The sequence below is a fragment of the Chrysemys picta genome, chromosome 4 (genome assembly GCF_011386835.1).
Source record: "Chrysemys picta bellii isolate R12L10 chromosome 4, ASM1138683v2, whole genome shotgun sequence".
NCBI classification, from domain to species: Eukaryota; Metazoa; Chordata; order Testudines; family Emydidae; genus Chrysemys; species Chrysemys picta.
The window spans coordinates 122,351,347-122,371,318 of record NC_088794.1 but is presented as its reverse complement, the minus strand read 5'-3'; the positions used below and the strand labels follow the sequence as shown (position 1 = coordinate 122,371,318).

The window sequence follows — 19,972 nt, the reverse complement described above, 5'->3', positions numbered from 1 at the left end:
CTCACTTCTAGTGCCCAAATAAATCTGTTAGTCTTTAAGGTGCCACCAGACTCCTTGTTGTTTTTGTAGATACAGACTAACACGGCTACCCCCTGCTACTGCTTACCTAGTTGACCTGTAGTTAAACCTGCCTAGAGCGTGAGGGGAAGAGTTAAGATTGCATAGCTGACATTTTCTGATAATGAATCAGTATTCACTTATTATGTGTGATTCCATCCTCTTCCTTGTCCCCCTTTAAGTCAGTGCCACTGCTTTCATCTGCCCCCATAACAATGAAGACCATTCCATTACCAACAAACTGAGGAGGGATACTTAACATTTATACAAGGCTTTTCTTCCATTAAATGCTTTATAAACATGAACTAATTAGTCCTCACTTAGTGCCTGATCTGACAGTTCTTATTAATTACAAAATTCCTGTTGACTTCAATGTGGGTTTTTGGCTGACCAAGGACTGAGAATTCTACCTAATCAATTTTGTATTTCAGTAGTGCTGCTGCTGCTGAGAAAGCATCTGGATAAGGGCTGGTACTCCACAATCACTTTTGTTTTAAGTCATAGACCTTAAAATAATGCACAACGGCTACTTTATATAATACATAAACCTAATTCAAATGAAAGCTTAAAAATATGTCCAGGCGAGGTATAAATAAGACCAGTAGATTTGAAAGAAGCTTCTCTTTAATTGGAAAGGCATCAAATAAATGATCATATGATTAAAAAAAGAAAGGATTGCCTGCTGTTTGTTGTAAGTCCCTATTTCTGTAATGCCCCGGTAGCCAGAGGAGCAGCTGTCCCATTGCTGACATTCTCCCTGCCAGGCATTCCGGCTCGGTGAGGTAATGGCCTATAGCATACGGCCTTCGCTTTAATCTTTCATTGTATCCTTCCGCATGGATCGAGCCAGGGGAACGCCTCCAGGAAAAGAAATGAAATGCAGAGCGAGAGAGAGATGATTTGAAATAGTCCAGCGAACACATTTTGTGCTCAAGCAGCACAATATCCTTGGTCCCATGAAAGGTGTCTGCAAAGCTGGCTGCTGCTGCAGGTTTATTTGGCTGCAATATCGTTCCCCTCCCAGTCCCTGACTCTTTACCCAGTGGAATGATATCCAGAGCAAGGGCTTTGAGACAGGAAGTGAGGCGTGTTTTCACTATGAGTGATCTGAGAAGAAGGCGGGTGAGCGGAGCTAGCAGCTGTTTCATGCAAGGGGAGCACAATAAGTCCGTTTCCCAGGAATTTAGATGAGGTGGCTTCAGGGGAAGAACTCCGCGCTGCTGATGAGGTTTCACAGCTAAAGATGTGGGAAGGGATACGCGGTGTCTTTGGCTCACTGCAGCAGGTAATGCGACGGGCGCTGTTGGAAATAACGTGTTCTGTCCCTCTTTGGTTTGTTTGTTCGTTCAGGTTACACAGTTTCAGGCATTTCCTTTTAAGATAAATAAAAGCAGCCTGTAGAGGTGAGGTCAGTGTAACTTTCGGGGCCTCTTCGCTCCGGGTAGCAGAAGAAGTTTGTGATGGGCACATTTTGCCTTTACTCTTACAGTTAGTCCCAGGAGTAAGTAATACCAGTGATTGATTGATAAAAGTGTAACAAGGCGAGGGAAGTGATTTTGCTTTTAGGCTTTGCCCCATATTTATAAAATACGTTTCAATACTTGAAATAGCGGGAGCCTCATTTCTCCTCCATGCTTTCCAGTTTTATGTTGCATACTGTCATTCGTGCAAACTATATGATGAAATGCTTTACAAAGTTAAATGAAAGCTAATTATTGGAGAGGATTTAGGAGGCATAGATAAAGAAGGAAGATATTCAAATCCTTGGTAATTCTGTTTGGTTCATAGCCAGATTGGGCTAAATTCATATCTAAAATTATATGTGCAGTATGCATGTATGGATGGATGTATACAATTTAGTAAGTGAAAAAAAAATTTTTTTGTCTGTGGTATGAAAATTCTAGGTCTGCCAAATAAAGACTTGTAATTTCAGCAGAGTTGATTGGATTTACAAGGGTTGACACTTTGGTGCAGTTTTCTTTTTGCAAAAATAGCCCTATAACAGTGTAGATACAGGTTTCAGAGTAGCAGCCGTGTTAGTCTGGATCCGCAAAAAGAACAGGAGTGCTTGTGGCACCTTAGAGACTAACACATTTATTTGAGCATAAGCTTTCATGGGCTACATAAGAAGTGGGCTGTAGCCCACGAAAGCTTATGCTCAAATAAATTTGTTAGTCTCTAAGGTGCCACAAGCACTCCTGTTCTTTTAGTGTAGATACACATGTTTGAAATAATGCCTGAGACAAATATGACAGCAGATGGTAGCGCAAAATGACAGCTGGTAAATGAAAACAATACTGCACTATTTGCAAGAATTGTGCTTGGCCAGCAATAAGTTATTGAATTACTCCTGAACATTATTCCTCAAATGTTCTTAGTTGTTCAGTACAATTGTATTTCACAATATGTCAGGGGCTATGTGTTTAATTAGTAATCCATATCCTTCACTAAATCAAATAAGTGTAACTATTTTATTTCCCTATAGCATGCCTAAGAATCATTTTAAGAAGTGAAGTAAGCATGCCTCATAAGTAAGGAAAATTTACCAAAAAATATAGTTTATCTAAAGTGAAAATTAGTTTGTCATCACTAGGGAAACATGCAGAGAATACAATATGGCCTTAAGAATGGACCTGGCATGTTTTGAAAATTCCTTCCCATTTAATGGACCACCAAGTCTTATTTAAAATTCCCTCCTATGCATACATCTAGTTTTGTCAAAAAATAACTAAAGCAATGAGAATCCAGGCAATCTGATTAAATTTCATTTGTCAGTCGCTCTGGAGCTAGTGAGATGTATAGGTGTTATTTGGGTGCTTAAAAAAAAAAAAAAAAAGACTCCTTAGAGTTAAAAAGATTGAAAGCCTTTCATGTTTAATTGTACCCCTTTAAAACTTTTAAAACCGATTTAAAGTTATGACAAAAAGCTCCATAATTTGTTTTTTGTCTTTGGTACTACAGGGATCAGAGAAAAGAGCATAATCTGATATACAACCTGTTCAATACCAAGGCAGAGGAAAGCGAGCTCGGTGAGTGATCCACAAATTTCACTGCCAGGAATAAATGCACTGGGGGATTCTGCCCTCAGTATGCAGGAAACTCTGCAAGGTTCAGTCTGTGGAACCTTCCCTGCACACTATTGTTATGTAGTAGGACTATGTGGATCAATGTGCAGAGCAAACAGGAAAGCCTGGAAACCCCACGTCATCCTAGGCTCTGCAGGGAAATTGAATTCCATCCATTATGATTTGTATTCTAATAGTACCTAGAATTTTGTTAGTATTGCATATGCATACAGGGAGACAGTCTCTGATCCAGCCTACCTTAATTACTGCATAGAGTGGCACAACCTATTCCAAATCATTAGATGCATGACCATGCAAAAAGGACATGGAAGGTTTCCTGATGTGGGAAGTTAAGTAGGTCACTGAGGTGCTCCTTCCCCTCACTCTCTCTGTGTCAGGGGGTCATCTGTCCCTTCTTGCCTACCTTTATTCCCCTCCATGGGTGCCTAACTAAAGGGAACATGGAGCTCTGTATGAGTTTATGAATTTTCCTTGATTGAGCCAGAATGATCCATAATAAAGATAATCTGTATCTAATTTGAGTATTTTATTTAAGGGACTAAAAGAGAGGTGCATTAGGAGTTTGCCTCCCCCATCAAAATTGATCCTTATTCTGGAAATATAAATAAGGTATTTGATTTAACAAATTGTAAGGGGAGTCTTCTCAGAAATCAAAGTCAATACATTTAAAAAATGTAATACTAACACATGCTAGTCTGAAGAAATGTTATTTGGAAGACGTTGGAAACAAGGAGTTGATGTTTGATTCTTTCCTAACCATAGAAGAGAGAAATCAAGTGTAATATTTTGCAGGCAAAACAGTGTACATGATTTGAAAAACTTGAATGTTATGTGTTTGCCCACAGGAAATATTTGCTGCCAGGCTACACCATCACTGAAAAATAAGACTTGATGGTCAATACTGACAGGTCCTTAACTACTGTGCTAGAGCAGACATTTAATAACGTCTATTATTGTTAATGTTGCAGAACATGTTGCCTGCAGCAGTCTGGGGTTTCATTGATGATTGTGTTAATTATTAAGTTCCATAGTGTAGTAATTAGTGCCTTCAAGGCTAGGTTCTGGTAACACTGAAGCTAGGCATATGTTTTGATCACTATAGAATTCCTATTTGCATAGGTACAGAGTTAATATTCTCCTGTTCATAGACACATATTTCATTTGTTTTCTTTATCTGTAATTCACTCTCACTCTGTCCTGCTTTTCTAGGTTTTAAACACTGCTGGAGTAACATTACTTTTAAAAATTCCCTATTTAATAGCTCCAATAATATTTCCTCCTTAACTTTTTTTAAATAAAACCTTTTAAGTTAAGGTGGATATGAATTTGCATTTAAAAAAACAGCCCCCCTAACCCTTCATTAAAAAGGACATTTGCAGGTTTGTTTATATAAAAGCTGACCCTCCTCCTCCTGAAGTTTTAAGTGTTGAAACAAAGCTACTGGGAAACTAGAGGGGACCAAAAAAATAAATAAGCTAGATGTGTGGCATCCATGGTTCCACCTAAGCACCTGATGACATCATCGCCGTGACCTAGAGGCCAGGAATGTAACTCCCAGCAAAACCAAACATAATAGGAAAAATAAATTGCACTGGAGGAATCAGCCCCACGTGTCCCGATAACAATGCACAAGGTTAAAGGGGACCTCAGCTGGAGGCCTAACTAAAGCGGGCACCGTTCCTTTAAATGCTCCCCTCCCTCACCTTCCCCTTGTAGGTGAGGAGGGCTCTGGGCGGCCTCTCCCGATTAGCCAGTCCCTGACACGTCAAGAAGCTCCTGTGGGCGACGAGCCTGATGCCTCGGCCCTCTGCTGCCCGGTGCTCAGAGTCTGGGCCGGGGAGCCTCCCTTTGGCAGCCTGGGTTCTGAGCCCCTTCATCCCTTCCTGGAGATGGGCTTGCTCGCTCCCTCCCTCTGGACGGGGCTGCTCTGTGTCAGCAGCCAGAGACCTTTCAGATGTGAGCTCATCCAGAGGGTCCTCAGAGCCTGCTACCAAGCAGCTGCTAGTCACCAACCTAATGGGGCTAGTCGTAGCAGAGGGGGAATGAAACCAAACAAACCCCTTAAAGCCACAGGCTCAGGTAATCAGCGTATCCGTGATGTGTGCTGTGTGTTGTTTACCTTGGGCTGGTAGTTTCAAGATTAATGTTTGGCTTTCTCCTCCCCAGGAATGTGATTAGATGTCAGCAATTTACTATGTGAAGCCTGCCTTTGTGTAGCAATTTCCATCAGAATGGATCTCAAAACACTTTATAAACCTTACTAATTATCCAAACTATTTATGTCTATGAAACATAGTAATCACTGCATAGAGAATAATAGTCTTTTAGAAAATGTTGATACCTTCACTTCCATTATGTAGGCACATTTTCTAAACAGTCAATAGTTGTAATAATGATGTGCAGTTTATTATAGGGAGTGGTCTATGAGAAAGTACCTGAGAGAGGGTAGTAGGTTTTCAGACTTATTTATGGAGGGCTTTCTGCGCTTAGGAGGTAGCATGAAAATTGTTTGTGGGAGACATGGAGCAATGGATGGTGTCAAGAAAATTGTCAGGGTATATAGGTTTCCTGGAAGAAATCTTTCTTTGAGGAGATTTAGAAAAGAATTGCTTCAACCACCACTGAAAGGTAGTCCCCTATGGCGGGGGGGAGGGGAGGACACTATGGCATGTACTAGCAACCAGAAGCACTGTACAGCTGTTTAGCACAGGAAATAAAGAATATTGTAGCTAACAAACTGCAGGGGGAAACAAGAGTTGGAATATAATGAACTGAATGGGAATCTGGCTAGGATTCCCTCACCCGAGCTCCAAACCAAAAAACCTACCACCACACGACACCCCAAACTGTGGCATCTCTAATACCCCTATGTTTTGGTTCTGCATTTTGTCCAAGACCGAGCCTCCAATAGCATGGTGCTCCTAGGACAATACTGGTTTTAGTCCTGAGTTGGAGAAAACAGTGCCACCTAGTGACTCTCCTTCCCTATTACTTGAAGCACCTACGTTTTTCCTAAAGGTGGCTCATCCAAGTATTGATCCAGTTTATGAAATACCTAGCCATTTTAGAGCCTTTTTTTTTTTTATCTTTAAAGCATGTCAAATGGGATGTGGACAAATGCTTTTGGTCCAATTTCATTACACTATTTGGCAGATGACTAAGACAGAGCCATCAAGAAGTTGTGACTTACCAAAGGTCATTCCAAGAGTCCTTGGCAAACCAGGAATCTTTGTTCCTGTTTCACTGTTGTAGACCATACACCTCTCTCTCTCTTGGAGGAGGAGAAAATCGTTAACCATGTAGATTTAGAAAATGTGAGTTTGTTTGTGGATTTCCCATGGTTCCAATTCCCCTTTCAGGCAAATCACTTCTGGACTCTCTCCCTTCTTGTTAGAACTGCTGTGAAAACTCCCTCCAGTTAGAGCTTGGTGGAGGACCTGCTCTTCTTTAATGGCTGCTGCTGCCGCTGCTGGTTGATTGGCAGGATACGTCAGGGCTCCTATTGCTTGGGAGAAGACTGCTACTTCCCTTCATTTTCCAGCGTGGTGATAGCTTTTCATCACTGTCTGTGGGGAAAGATGCCGTTACCTTTTGGGCTCAAATTGAAACGAACTCGACGTTACACAGTGTCCAGCAAGAGCTGCTTGGTGGCCCGCATCCAGCTGCTCAACAATGAATTTGTGGAGTTTACTCTTTCTGTGGAGAGCACCGGTCAGGAAAGTCTGGAGGCTGTGGCTCAGAGACTCGAACTGCGGGAGGTAAGAAAATTGGCAACTTCTCTAGCCATCCCTTTAAAGGGGTTACCCAGTACAGTGATTCCCTACCATTTTAGACCAATGGTTTTTAACCTTTTTTCATTTGTAGATCCCTAAAAAATTTTGAATGGTGGCGTGGACCCCTTTGGAATCTTAGACATAGTCTGTGGACCTCTGGTTGACAACCACTGTTCTGTGATAATGACAGCCTTTTATGGACCCCTTAGACATAGTCCGTTGATCCCAGGTTGGAACCACTGTTTTAAATAACTATGCTACTTTACCAAATTCTCTCCTGTACCAGCCACCCCAGCATGTTCCTTCAATTGTGAATGCTCTGATCCACAGTGCAACTTGGATGGCTTCAAAATCCAGTCTCACAATTTATGTTGTAGAGAATGGGATGTGGACAGCAGCAATGCACCATGTTTCAGCCCACAAGCCTAAAGTGCTGGCCAAAAGGACAATAGTTGTCACTTCTTGTACAGTGCTGCGAATATTGTCAGAGTTTAAGACAAGTAATGACCATTCCTGCCTGAATAGATCATAACAGAGGGATACAGGAAGTAGTGGGCGATTTGGAGGCAGGTGTTAATTTAGAATCTTATTTTTTCCCCTTTTAATCAGTTTATAGAGCTTACCTCTTTCTTAAAGAACCACTTCATTCATATATTTGAATGAGTGGGGTCTCAGGGCACTGGTGCTGTGCAAAAAAGCACCAGTGCTCATGGGCGGGCGTGTGAACCGCTGGCTTGGGGAGGTTAGTCCCCATCCCCGACTGTTCTGTCCGAGGCCCCGCCCCTTCCATCCCACCCCCCACCAGAGGTGCCACTGTGCCCTCCTCCCAACACCACCGCAGCCACCAGCCCAGTCCCACGGCTACTCCCCCAGCCCCAAAGGAATGCCAGGAGGGCAGGGGCGTGGCCCCAGCCTCCCCACTTCCGAGCGCGGGAGACGCGGCCCCAGCCTCCCCAACCAGGAGGGTGGGGGCGGGCAGCTGCTGGCTGCAGCCTCCTCAGCTCCGGAGTGCAGGAAGGCGGATGGAGCGGAGCACTGAGGGGTTGGAGCCAGAGGACTGGAACCGCATGCAGGGAGCGTCATGGCAGGGGGTGGGGTCACGCCTGGGTGTTTAGGGAGGCAAAGTCTCCCCCAGGCTATGCGACCCACTGCCCATGCCAGCGCTAATACATGTACTGTGGACTGGGTATGTGCAAATACACTCATGGTATGTATAAGCTAGACCCGGGGTTCTCAAATTTCATTGCCCTGCGGCCCCCTTCTGACAACAAAAATTACTACATGACCCAGGAGGAGGGACCGAGACCTGAGCCTGCATGAGCCTGACGTCCCCTGGGCGGGGGGCCCAAAGCCTGAGCCTCACTGCCCCAGGTGCGGGGCCGAAGCCCAAGGGCTTCAGCCCCAGACAGGGGGCCTGTCATCTGAGCCCTGCCACCCAGGGCTGAAGCCCTCTGGCTTTGACCTTGGCCCTGGGCAGTGGGGCTTGAGCTTCCGCCACGGGCCCTAGCAAGTCTAATGTCAGCTTTGGCGACCCTATTAAAATGGGGTCGTGACTCACAGTTTGAGAACAGCTGAGCTAGATAGTTGAGCTAGCAGATGGCCCATTAAATGCATAGTTGGCCAGGTGCAGATGCTTGACTTCAACTAAAAGTCAGAGTATTTGCATACACAAATTAGTTTTGAAAAGAAGGTTAAACATTTTGGAGAACTCTCTAGTAACTCAGATTTACCTCTGTCCCACACAAATCTGATGATGATCCCTCTTTTGTATTTTGATTTATTTACACCTGAAGTGCTGAATTGTGAAACTGGGCTTATAGAATCCTTACCTAAGTAGAACCTTTGTTCACACAGATCTCTTTTTAAAGGGAGACATTTATTATTGTTGTAACTCCATTAGTTTCAGTCTGGTGGTAGGAGAGATGAATTTGACCCCAAGGGCTGGATGCTGTTGACACAATTTGGAAATTGGCACATATCCCAGTCCAACTCCTTGCTGTATCCATGTATTGCGTAGTTTGTACTGCATTCATCTGACTTTTTGTCTGGGGGGGAGGGGGGACGACAAAATATAAACTAGAAGATGTACAAGACAGAAATGGGTATATGTTGCACCGTAGTACTAGAAAAGAGATGCCTCTGAATACTGCTTTGTATAAGAGACAAAATCCCAGACTGCAGTACACAACAAAAATAGAAGAGCAAGCTGGAAAGGCTATAGGATTACTCTGTTTAGTTAATTAATAACTTGTTGATTTTTCCAAAATATTGAATTTCCAATTTCAAGCAGCTTCAATAACTATTGAGCAAACAAATTTAGGGCTCAGTCCTGCAGACAGTTACTGTTATGCACAGCATTAATTACTTTAGAACTGCTCATGGTATTAAGCCTTATACAGTAGCAAATGTTTGCAGAAATGGCCTCGTATTCTGTATTAAAAATGTTTTGATAAACATTAGGAAAGTCAACCCCAGTACAAACCATTATCAGCACTTGCTTACTCTGGGATCCATTAATTTCCATCTGCCTTCTTGTAGTTTGCCATCAGTTGTCTTTTTAAACTTATTCTTCAAAATTTAATATACCACATACTTTTCTGCAGCAGTTATTAATTCATTGTCTTGTGTTCTCACCATGCTATATTGTGCCGGAGGGAAAAAAAATACTACAAAAGTAGTTCTATTGGGATAGTGCCAGTCTATACTGTAGCAGGCTGTGTACCTGTTCTTTAGTGCTGATGGTTGAGTGTGTGTGTGTTAGTGGAGTTTGGTGACATCTGAAAATAGACTAAATTGACAATCAGGCCCAATTTACAGTAGCAGGTGGAGATCTTATTATATCTGGTTTGCAAAAGGGGAGTGTCATGGGCTTGATCTCCCACAGCAACCTTTTGGGGTGGGGCAGAGCCCTGTGCTTCAGTCCTCAGCACCTAAGCAGTCATCAGCACAAGTCTAGATGTGGGAACCTCTGACCGAGTCCCAGGGGAGTCTATTCCTTCTGGGGCTCTTGTAGGTACCCAACATGACAAAGGAAAGCAAACAAACTACTGGAAGCTGACAGCAGGCCATCTTCCTGCAAGGGGCTTCCAGCAGTCTGTAACACAGTTCAGCACCCTCAGGCAAGTCACTGACAGGAGTTCTAAACCAGCCATTCAGGATCTGGCCCACCTTCCGTTCAGGAGGCTCAGACTGACCACCATGGCCATGCAAGCAGGTTTTGTCCTTAGCTGCTACACTCGCCAAAAGCTGAGGATAGGAGGTCTGTTCTCCTCGCAGCACTGCACCTAACTGAGCTGGGCTTCCCACCCCCTGACCTTTTTTTAAAAAAATTTCTTTTATTAAGGCCCTTCCTCCAGGCCTGAGGTGCCTTGCAGATACAGTGGGGAAGGGCTGCTTGCGTTGATAAATGCTCTTCTTGTCCAGTGCAGGATTTGTGTACTCCATCACACGTAGGCACTGTCTACCCTGCCTGACCTAGTCACACTTATCAAACTATTTACCAGGTGCTGGAGTGTCAGGGCAGGGGGGTGTTGTGTACAAGGCTGGCAGTTCCGCCTAGTGGCTATACTCTTATGTTACCCAAAGGCGAGAGTCTGGTTGCTTTGCACAACATCTAGAGTCGGTGGCTGGGGTTAGGGGAACCCAGACCCACTCTGCAAGATGCCACTGATAATTTATTAATGTATTAAGGACCCTCAAGTCCATCAACATTGATGGGAATTGAGGGTGTTCAGTACCTTGTAAGATCATGCCTGTTGAATGGGGTGTTAGTGCTACCATGAAAAGTAGCAACATCAGAAAGTGGTTCAGATATTGTATAAGGGATATGCATATATGATGCCTGAATTGTGCATGCAACCTTAACAAAGCCTTTTGCAACAAGATTTTTTAAAAATATATATATTACAAAGGGCAAAGAGTCAAATAGTATGATTTCTGAATTTTTCATTCACTTCCTGTTAACTTCATTGTATTATTTACTTACTGTATACAGGATTCTGAGAAACAGCTTAAGGATTTTGCGTTAATGCTGTATTTTTTAACTGTAATGGAGGTAATGTCATTAAAATATCAATGTTTAAATCATAATGTGCATCACTAGACACTGGCTTTTACCAATTCCAGCCTCTATATTAGCAAGGTAGTATGGTGTACTGGTTAGAGCACAGAACTAGGAATTGGGAGACTTGAGTCTGTTGTTGACTTCATCTGTTGACCTGTTATAAACTTAAAAAAATAATAAAAATTTACTGAGGAGAATATCTTGTGGTATTCCCAGAATGTGAATCAGAGGCAACATAAATATAATCCTGCTCTCTTAATCACAGACCCTGGGCAAGAAGCCAAGTCAAAAACATGCCTTCATTAAATTCACCCTTAATCGTGCTTCAGAGAGACTATCCTGGGGCTGCTAAAAGAGGGGATATAATGAAAACCTAGGACTTCTGTTTATCACACGAGACAGTCCCAGTCTTGCAGATCTGAAAAAGGATCAAGTGCTGTGGTTGTGAAGCTGTTGACTGCAAACAGGATTAAAGTTGTGTGTGTGTGTGCGCACACTTGCATGCACATTTGCACATGGCATGCATCTGTGGCACGAATATGAGCAAAAGACATTTTAAACCAGAAACATCTTTTAAATGTTAATGCTATTAACCATCTTCAAGGAAGTTGAGGGAATTTTTAAGAATAAACTCTCTTTAATTTTTTTTTCTTTATTTCCATTATGATTATGAAATTTCTCTTTCAAAATGAAAAATGAAGGGGCAAATCCTGCTGGTCTTGCACAAGTAGAGTCGGTTGTCACTGGAGTTATTTGTGTGAGTGAGGTGAATATTTGGCCCCAAGTTCTGAAAACACTGTGACAAGGGAGTCTATCAAAAGCTGATGAGAAATTCCTGGAGAGGGTTGGAAGGTGGCACATGCCTTTATTTATTCATGTATTTATCTTGGGTCTGGACAGGGTGGCCAACTTTCTAATCGTACCAAACCGAACACTCTAGCCCCGCCCCTTCCCTGAGGCCCTGCTCCCTGCTTGTTACATTCCCCCTCCCTTGGTGGCTCACTTTTCCCCCACTCTCACTCACTTTCACTGGGTTGGGGTGCGGGAGGGGGTGAGGGCTCTGGGATGGGGCTGGGGATGAGGGTTGCAGGAGGGGGCTCCAGGCTAGGGGGTGGGGCTGAGGGATTCGGAGTGTGGGAGGGGGCTGCAGGTTGAGGCAGGGGGTTGGGGTGCAGAAGGGGGTGCGGGCTCTGGGCTGAGGGTGTGGGCTCTGAGGTGGGGGCGGGGATGAGGGGTTCAGGGTGTGGGAGGGGGCTCTGGGTTTGGGGGAGCTCAGGGCTGGGGAAGGGGTTGGGGCTTGGGGTTGTGTGCGGGCTTACCTCGGTCAGCGGTGCAGTGGGGCTAAGGCAAACTCCCTGCCTGTCCTGGCACCGCACTGCACCTCAGAAGTGACGGGCAGGTCTGGGTCCTTGGTGGGGGCCAGGAGGCTCCGTGCACTGCTCTCACCACAGGCACCACCCTCGCAGCTCCCATTGGCTGCGGTTCCTGGGCAGTGGGAGTGCAGAGCCAGTGCTCAGGGTGGGGACAGCGCGTGGAGCCCCATTTCTGCCCCCCCCCCCCTTCACACACAGGAGCCAGACCTGCTGGCTGCTTCCGGGGCACAGAGTGGTGCCAGAACAGATAGGAACTAGCCTGCCTTATCCCTGCAGCACCGCTGACTGGACTTTTAACAGCCTGGCCAGTGGTGCTGACTGGAGCCGCCAGGGTCCCTCTTCGACCGGGCATTCTGGTTGAAAACTGGACATCTGGCAACCCTATGTCTGGAGGGAGAGAGGAAGGATCAGGACACTGCAGAAGTCAGTGAGGCAGAATTCAGAGACTTGAACTGTGCACAGTCAAATTTTGTTGCCCGATATCTACAAATCTGAATCTCCTCAGAGAAAATAAATTTTAAAATATTTGATATTCAGTGTAATGTTTTTAAAATGTTCATTTATCAGATAAATACCCCGGTAAAGGCTATTTTAGTCTGTTACACAAACACTATCTCAATGTTGTTGTTACTGACCTACTAATTAAAAACACTCGTAAGCAATGATATCAGAAACCACAGTGACTGATAGATTGAGCCTTGTGGCAAGGCCATGAATGAGGTTTGGCTAACACAATCATGCCCATGCCCAGCAGAAAGGGATAAGCGTGACCAAACTTTGAACATGAGCAGTACTGAGTGGTGGGCTGGGATGGATAGACAAGTGTTAGGGCCCAGTCCTGCATTCTGCATGGCTGGAAGACAATACTACTTACTTCTACTGATTGTTAACCATTGATCTTTGAACTAACAAGCAATATGCAGAACATACAGGCTCTTAATTGTCTGTGTTTCCCTTTTTAAACCAAGAAGAAATTGGTGTTTCTTTTACTAAAACCTGTCAGGAACATAGCAAATTTGATCCTATCCAAAAGCATATTCATTTGACATGACTCAACACCAGGGAGCTCTGAGGTTGTTACTATCTGCTATCACCCAGGATGAATTTGGGGGCAGAGCAAGCTATGGCAAGGCCAATAGATCAGCAATTCCCCTACATGCAGGAGTTTGAGGGAATGGGAGGTTTTCTCTGGTGACTATCTAAAATAACTGTTTAGTAGGTGCAGAATTTGTCCTCATGTTCTCATTTACTAAGCACAAAATAGATAAGGTTGTTCTTTCAAAAACTGATTGATAGGCAGGGATTCTTAACCTGAAAAAAGCTAAGGAATTCATGGTTAAGTCAGAACCTGAAAATAACACGTAGTTCTCTTTTTCAGAATCTGTGTATTGTAATATAATTTTATAGTCACTTATACTACAATATGTTGCATCGGCTGCATTCCTTTATGTAATGGATGACTGCAGAACAGGATTTGCTGTTCTTTTGAAGCACAATAGTATATTTATTAATATGAGCTGAGGTATGTTGAATATTTTTGCTTTTCTGTATGGTGAAGAAATGCCAGAAATTAAAAACCTGATGAATAGCTATTTGTGATGATTTTGAGGATGAGTGTGTTGCACAGAATTGACGACAGAAAGTGAGATGAGTCCTCCCCCCTTTGAACAGAGAGAGAAAGTGACCTGAAATAAATATTAAAAAGAGCTACAATTTTTCGCCATCTTGACAGCTGTTTTCTATTAGCGATCAGAGAGCGATCAGAATTTCTCAGTAATGTTCTGGTCAGTTATTTGCTGCATGTGCTCACTGACTTCATGTTTGGTTGTCTGCTAGCTACTCATCTGCTTCTGGTACAGCAACCAGTGATTCCATACCTATCTTCCCCTTCAAAATAAAACTCTTGCAGCCATGTCACTTCAAGGAAAGGCAAAAAGATGCTCTATTTGAGACCTTGTGTGATATTTGATTAGACCAGATGCCAAAATTGAGACTGTGGTAAAACAAAACCCCCCTCAATATTTTGCTTTGAGGTATTATTAGTAACTGTTTTAAATAATACTTATGAAAGGTATCTTGGAATAAGTAGGAAAAATTCATCTGGGGATTAGAAAAAAGAACTACATTCTGAAAGAACTGCTTTCTGTTTGCAGTCATTGTCATAATTCCCATAACCATGGCCTTGCTCTGGTCATTCTTATCCAAAGACAACTAGAAATGAAATTATTTTAACCGTTTTGTGAATTTGTTAGTTGGTTATAAGCAACAGTCTCCCAAAGTTAATGTTTCAAAGTACTCAGTGTTAATGTTGCTTTTGATTTTATGGTGTTTGTGTACAGCTTTATTCAAGGTAATCATTACAGCAATAACATTGATTACACCAGAAAAATTAGTCCTTTTATTGGGTTCCTTATATTTATTTTACCCCAGACTCAAGGAATTGTGTTTTCATGTACTGCCGAATTAATCTAATCTCTCATGCTAGCCCAGCTACAGAATATATCAGTCGAAGAAAGACTTTACATACCAGCAATTACAGTATCTCGGGATGTAAGATTCACCAGAATAGGTGGGATCCTTGGTATGAAATAATGTTCATATTGAGAAGTGTTCCTTGTTAACAGTTAATTTGTGCTATTAAAAAACCCCATCTCCATAACTGAAGACCTTGCTAGTTAACTTAGAGCTGTTTTCTCCTTTTATTGGGAGAGAAGCAAATAAAAGGAAAATGGGGTGGAGAAGTCCCTGAAGTGGGGAAGTACTCCTCCTCCAGCTCTTACATTTATGGAAGAACTCACTTCAACTCAATTCTGCACATGGCTCTGTGGGGGTTTGGAGTACAAACAGGGAGTAACTTCAGAATCAGGGTCCATGCAGCCAGTAGTGTTAGCCTCCACTTATTGTCTGTAACCCCCTTGGAGTGTATTGGGGCAGCATGTAGATGCATATAGCACCACACACGCATTGGCATTCTGCAAGATTGGAGTTTCCTTTCCCTACAAACTCCTGGGATGCATGAGATTTAGAGGCTGTGCACCCTGTCTAATGTGCGGTCCTCTAAATCCTCCCTTCGTTTTTTGTGTTTTTGTAATGTATAAGTGGAATTTTCTGGGTCCTTTGTCATCTTTTCTTTTATCCCAAGACAGCACAATATGGCTCTTAAACTTTATGTACTGTCTGGTAATTCAGTGGTGTAAAGCATGAGCAAGACACTTCATATATCTTTAATGGAAGGTATATGACAGGAGTCGGCAACGTTCGGCACGCAGCTCGCCAGGGTAAGCACCCTGGCGGGCCGGGCCAGTTTTATTTAACTGCTGACGCAGCAGGTTCGGCCAATCGCAGCCCCCACTGGCCGCGGTTCGCCGTCCCGGGCCAATGGGGGTGGCGAGAAGCCGTGGCCAGCACATCGCTCGCCTGCGCCGCTTCTCGCCGCCCCCATTGGCCCGGGATGGCGAACCACGGCCAGTGGGGGCCGCAATCGGCCGAACCTGCCACATCAGGAGGTAAATAAAACTGGCCCGGCCCGCCAGGGTGCTTACCCTGGCGAGCCGTGCTAACGTTGCCGACCCCTGGTATATGATATGTTTTACCTGTTCATCGACCAACACCCTTGGTGTGTCACTTATGCTCTTAGACTGTAAGCTCCTTGAGGGCAGGGACTGTCTCTTACTATATGCACAGCACGGTGGGCCCTCAATCCTGATTGGGGTCTACTGGCACTGCTGTAGTGCCAATGTTAAATAATAATAATGGACAGTAATGGGGAGGGCTTGATCTTCAAGACACATTTTTCAGGAAAATGTCATTCTGCCCATTTTGATTTTTTCCCCCTGCATATCGCTAACAAAGTCCAAATTGCAAAACTGTAAAGGTCCCCTGATTGCCGCTCCTAATATATCTTGGTCAGACTATAAAATTAGTCTGGCGTGTTGTCTCATTTATTTATAGTATCTTTGAGGCAGGCACCTTCTAGTTAATGTACTTTTGCAACTGTTTTAGCCACCTAGAGAATAACATTCACCTTTTCTGTTCCAATCCATTTATAAGGCCTTAGTTACTGAGTGCTCCTTTTTCTAGCTTTCATCATGAGAACTCTTAATATCATATTTGATCACTTTGTATGTGACAAAATATACAGTAGATTGTTGAAGTTGCTTATGCAATAACTAATTAGCCACCACGATCAAACCTCAGAAGAACACGTGACAGTCTGTAGTCCAAGCTATGGGACTTCTGACAGATGGGGAATTTATAATGTTATTAGTATGTTTGCAGCAGCATAACACCTGGTACCTATTAAAGAAACCTTCAGAGGCAACAGCAGAACCGGATTGAAAAGTCTTGAGAAACAAAGCTTTTCTTGGTACTTTCCTTTAGATTCTCTTGAGATGTAAAATCAAATCCAGAGATCATGGTAAGATGTAATCCTGGGGTCACAGCAAGAGTTGCAGAGTTCATGCGAGGGAAGCTTACATTTCCAGTTACTGACAAATTATCTTTATAAGATCCTCTTCAGACAGCACAAACGCAGACTAGCAGTGACCTCAAGATATTGTACTAAAATGTATTCTCCCACACGATAAAGATAAATAACCTCCATAAAGCAGCTTTCATCTTGAAGGATTCCACAATGCTTTACAAATTTAAGCTGATCTATAAACTCAGCCTAATTCACCCCGGTATGACTCCATTGAAGTCAATGGAATTAAATTAGGGAGGAGTTTGAACCACTTAAATGAAAGGCAGCAGCTGATTAACAGCAACAGTACACAGCAGTTTAGGACAGAAGGGGAAGACTATGGCTTCCAGCTGACACTACAGGGGGAACTGAGGTAGGCAGAATGAAATGACCAGAATTGGAATTTGGCTAGAGCACTAAGACTCAAGCTCAGTTTTTCCTGTGGTTTCTTAAGAGACCATCAAGTGAGTGAGACCTCGGGTTTATATTTCATGTACAAGGAACAACCTCCAACAAGACCTTGCCTTTTAGCACCGTTAATATTCTACTGACAGAGAAGGTACAGTAGATCACGACCTACTATATCATCAGAACTGTCTCTCTTCCTCTGTCTCCCATGCAAATACTGACCAAACCCAGCTGCTTAGCTTGTGAAGTCTGATTGCCTCAAAGCAAGGTGGCATGCATCTAGGCGATAGAAGCAACCTTTTCCCGCCTAAAATTTTGGTTTCCAAATTCCAAAATCTAGACCTATTTTATTAGTTCCTTTTATTGTACTATGCTTTTTATTTTTCCCAGTGGTTCCACAATTATATAAGAGACCAGCTATTTCTTTTCTATAATGCAGAAAGTAATTAGCTGGAAAGTAATTAAGTAGAAATTCTACAGTTCTTTTTATCCAGGTTTGATTTTCTGCCCAGGAGATAAATGACAAATAAGTTGCTATAATAAACAAACTTCACTACAGTGTTAATCTCAGAAGCTTAACATATTTTAAGAATTATGTCATGTCACTTTTTTTAGGATTGTGTAATGTCTTGTGCTACTATTAACAGACTTTTAGCAACGAGTAAAAAATGATTCTATTTTAATCGGCACCAGTATTCCAGAGTGCACTACCTCTGCTGAGAATTCATAGGGCCAAATGCTACCCTTGAAGCCAAAAGAAGGCTTGCCTGTGAATCAGAAGACAGGATTTGTCACACAGTGTTTTATTTGCCTTTAATCTGTTTATTCTTGGCATTCAAGTGTAAACATTTTTTTTGGGGGGGGGGAAGGTTATTTAAATGCACACAATTACACTCAATCATATTTAAGAGTGGACACATTTCCTTATTTGTGGTCATAACTTCGATCTGTTTTTATGCAACAACATAAGTGGCCTGCTTTTTAAAGAAACGGAGTGAAAACTTGAGGCAGTCAGCACCTCCGAAAAACCAAGATACTTATTCAATATAGATTTAGGTGCCTATTTTGAGTCTGACAGGTTTGAAATTTTTGGCATATTTAGCCCAAATCTCAAGCCCCCCTGTCCCCCATCCCCCTTTAAATTACAATCCATTTTCTTTTTCATGGCTTAGATTAAGTCTACAGATCAAACCAAGTCAAATGGTTTTCTAGGCATTGTCACATATACCCATTGGGTCAGTTTTCATAAATGTTCATATGATTCGGGGAGATCGGGACACAGACAGACACACACACATTTTGACAGTAGGCTGCATTGGTTCAGTAGTGGTGACCAAAATACTGTTAGGTTTCAATGTCCAGCTTTAAACATTGCACTGATCCTAAAGATTAGTGGTAGCCCCTAGCTGTTACTATAATTGCTAGGCCAGCTAAATGCATTAGTACTTGGGCAGATGGACTGGACCAGTAGTAAGAATAGGCTTATATACACAAGCTTTTCACAGCAGCAGGTGCGATCTGGCAGCTCTTGGCCTATACTTCAACTTTAATTGAGGTATGAGTCTACATTATTGTAGTTGTATTCCTGTAGTTCACCTACCTTACTTTGTTTTAATGTAATTTTACATAAAAGGATGTTAAGTAGCAAATTCTAACAGTCAGAAGTTAGGAAATGCTATAATTAAGGTTGCCCTTGTAACTTTAATTCCGCTCCTTGTGTGTGCACATTATAGTATGTAGTCAGTGAGCATGTCTATACAAACAATTAGACCATGGCAAGCTGGGCTGTGGCTCTACCCCATACTAGCTTGCAGTACACCACCTGTCTTTATGTACCTTGCTGATGCGAGTCTCCGTCAAAGCCTATGCGCATCTGCAGGGTGCACACAGACATTTAGTCCGCTCTAGGCTAATGCGGGGCACTTTCACATCCCCACTTGCTATGGTCTAGCTCAGGGGTCGGCAACCTTTCAGAAGTGGTGTGCCAAGTCTTCATTTATTCTCTAATGTAAGGTTTCGTGTGCCAGTAATACATTTTAACGTTTTTAGAAGGTCTCTCGCTATAAGTCTATAATATATAACTAAACTATTGTTATATGTAAAGTAAATAAGGTTTTTAAAATGTTTAAGAAGCTTCATTTAAAATTAAATTAAAATGCAGAGCCCCCCGGACCGATGTCCAGGACCTGGGCAGTGTGAGTGCCACTGAAAATCACCTCATGTGCCGCCTTCGGCACACGTGCCATAGGTTGCCTGGTCTAGCTGTTTGTATAGAAAACCCCTTTAATTACATGATCATCAACACTTTTTTTCATAGGATCCATGCCTTATTCAGTGCCCAATGGACATTGATGGGGTCATTCAATGGGTAGCTGTTCAATACTTTTTTTTTTTTTTATCCTCTTCATTCAGTGTGTGGCTTCGTCCCTGTGTGGTGTTTATTGCACACCATCCAAACACTGCACTGAACCCAAAATTATCATCTTCCTGAGGTTTTTCTAGGGTGCTTTCATCCTAGTACCTTACGTCCAGACCCTCAAAGGGACTTCGGCATTATGATTCTGAGCATCGCAGCCCCTGACTTTTAGATCCCTAGAAAATCACAGAATATCACTGCAATCTGCAAAGCATGAATTAGGCACCTAGGCACCCTGTACAATGAATGGGGAGAGAGAGGCATCTCGCACTGCAATCCGCAAAGCCAGCATACTATGTAGGGAGCCAACTAAGCTAGCCAATGGGAGATGCTG

At 43.0% G+C, this 19,972-nt stretch overlaps 1 protein-coding gene across 9 annotated transcripts in view; it reads left to right on the top strand.

The window, feature by feature from the left end:
* Nucleotides 1–870: 870 nt before the first annotated feature.
* PTPN21 (protein tyrosine phosphatase non-receptor type 21) overlaps nucleotides 871–19,972 on the top strand; it is a 65,894-nt gene continuing 46,792 nt past the window's right edge. For 2 of the 9 annotated variants that reach the window (XM_005285370.5, XM_005285368.5), the window contains exons 1-3: nucleotides 871–1,342; nucleotides 3,019–3,086; nucleotides 6,538–6,901. In XM_005285370.5, coding sequence (XP_005285427.1) covers nucleotides 6,722–6,901 — 180 coding nt within the window. In that variant the 5' untranslated portion in view covers nucleotides 871–1,342; nucleotides 3,019–3,086; nucleotides 6,538–6,721. Of the gene's footprint in view, nucleotides 1,343–3,018; nucleotides 3,087–6,502; nucleotides 6,902–19,972 lie in introns of all 9 variants that reach the window. The other 7 variants (XM_065593489.1, XM_008165702.4, XM_008165701.4 and 4 more) reach the window with 6 other exon arrangements.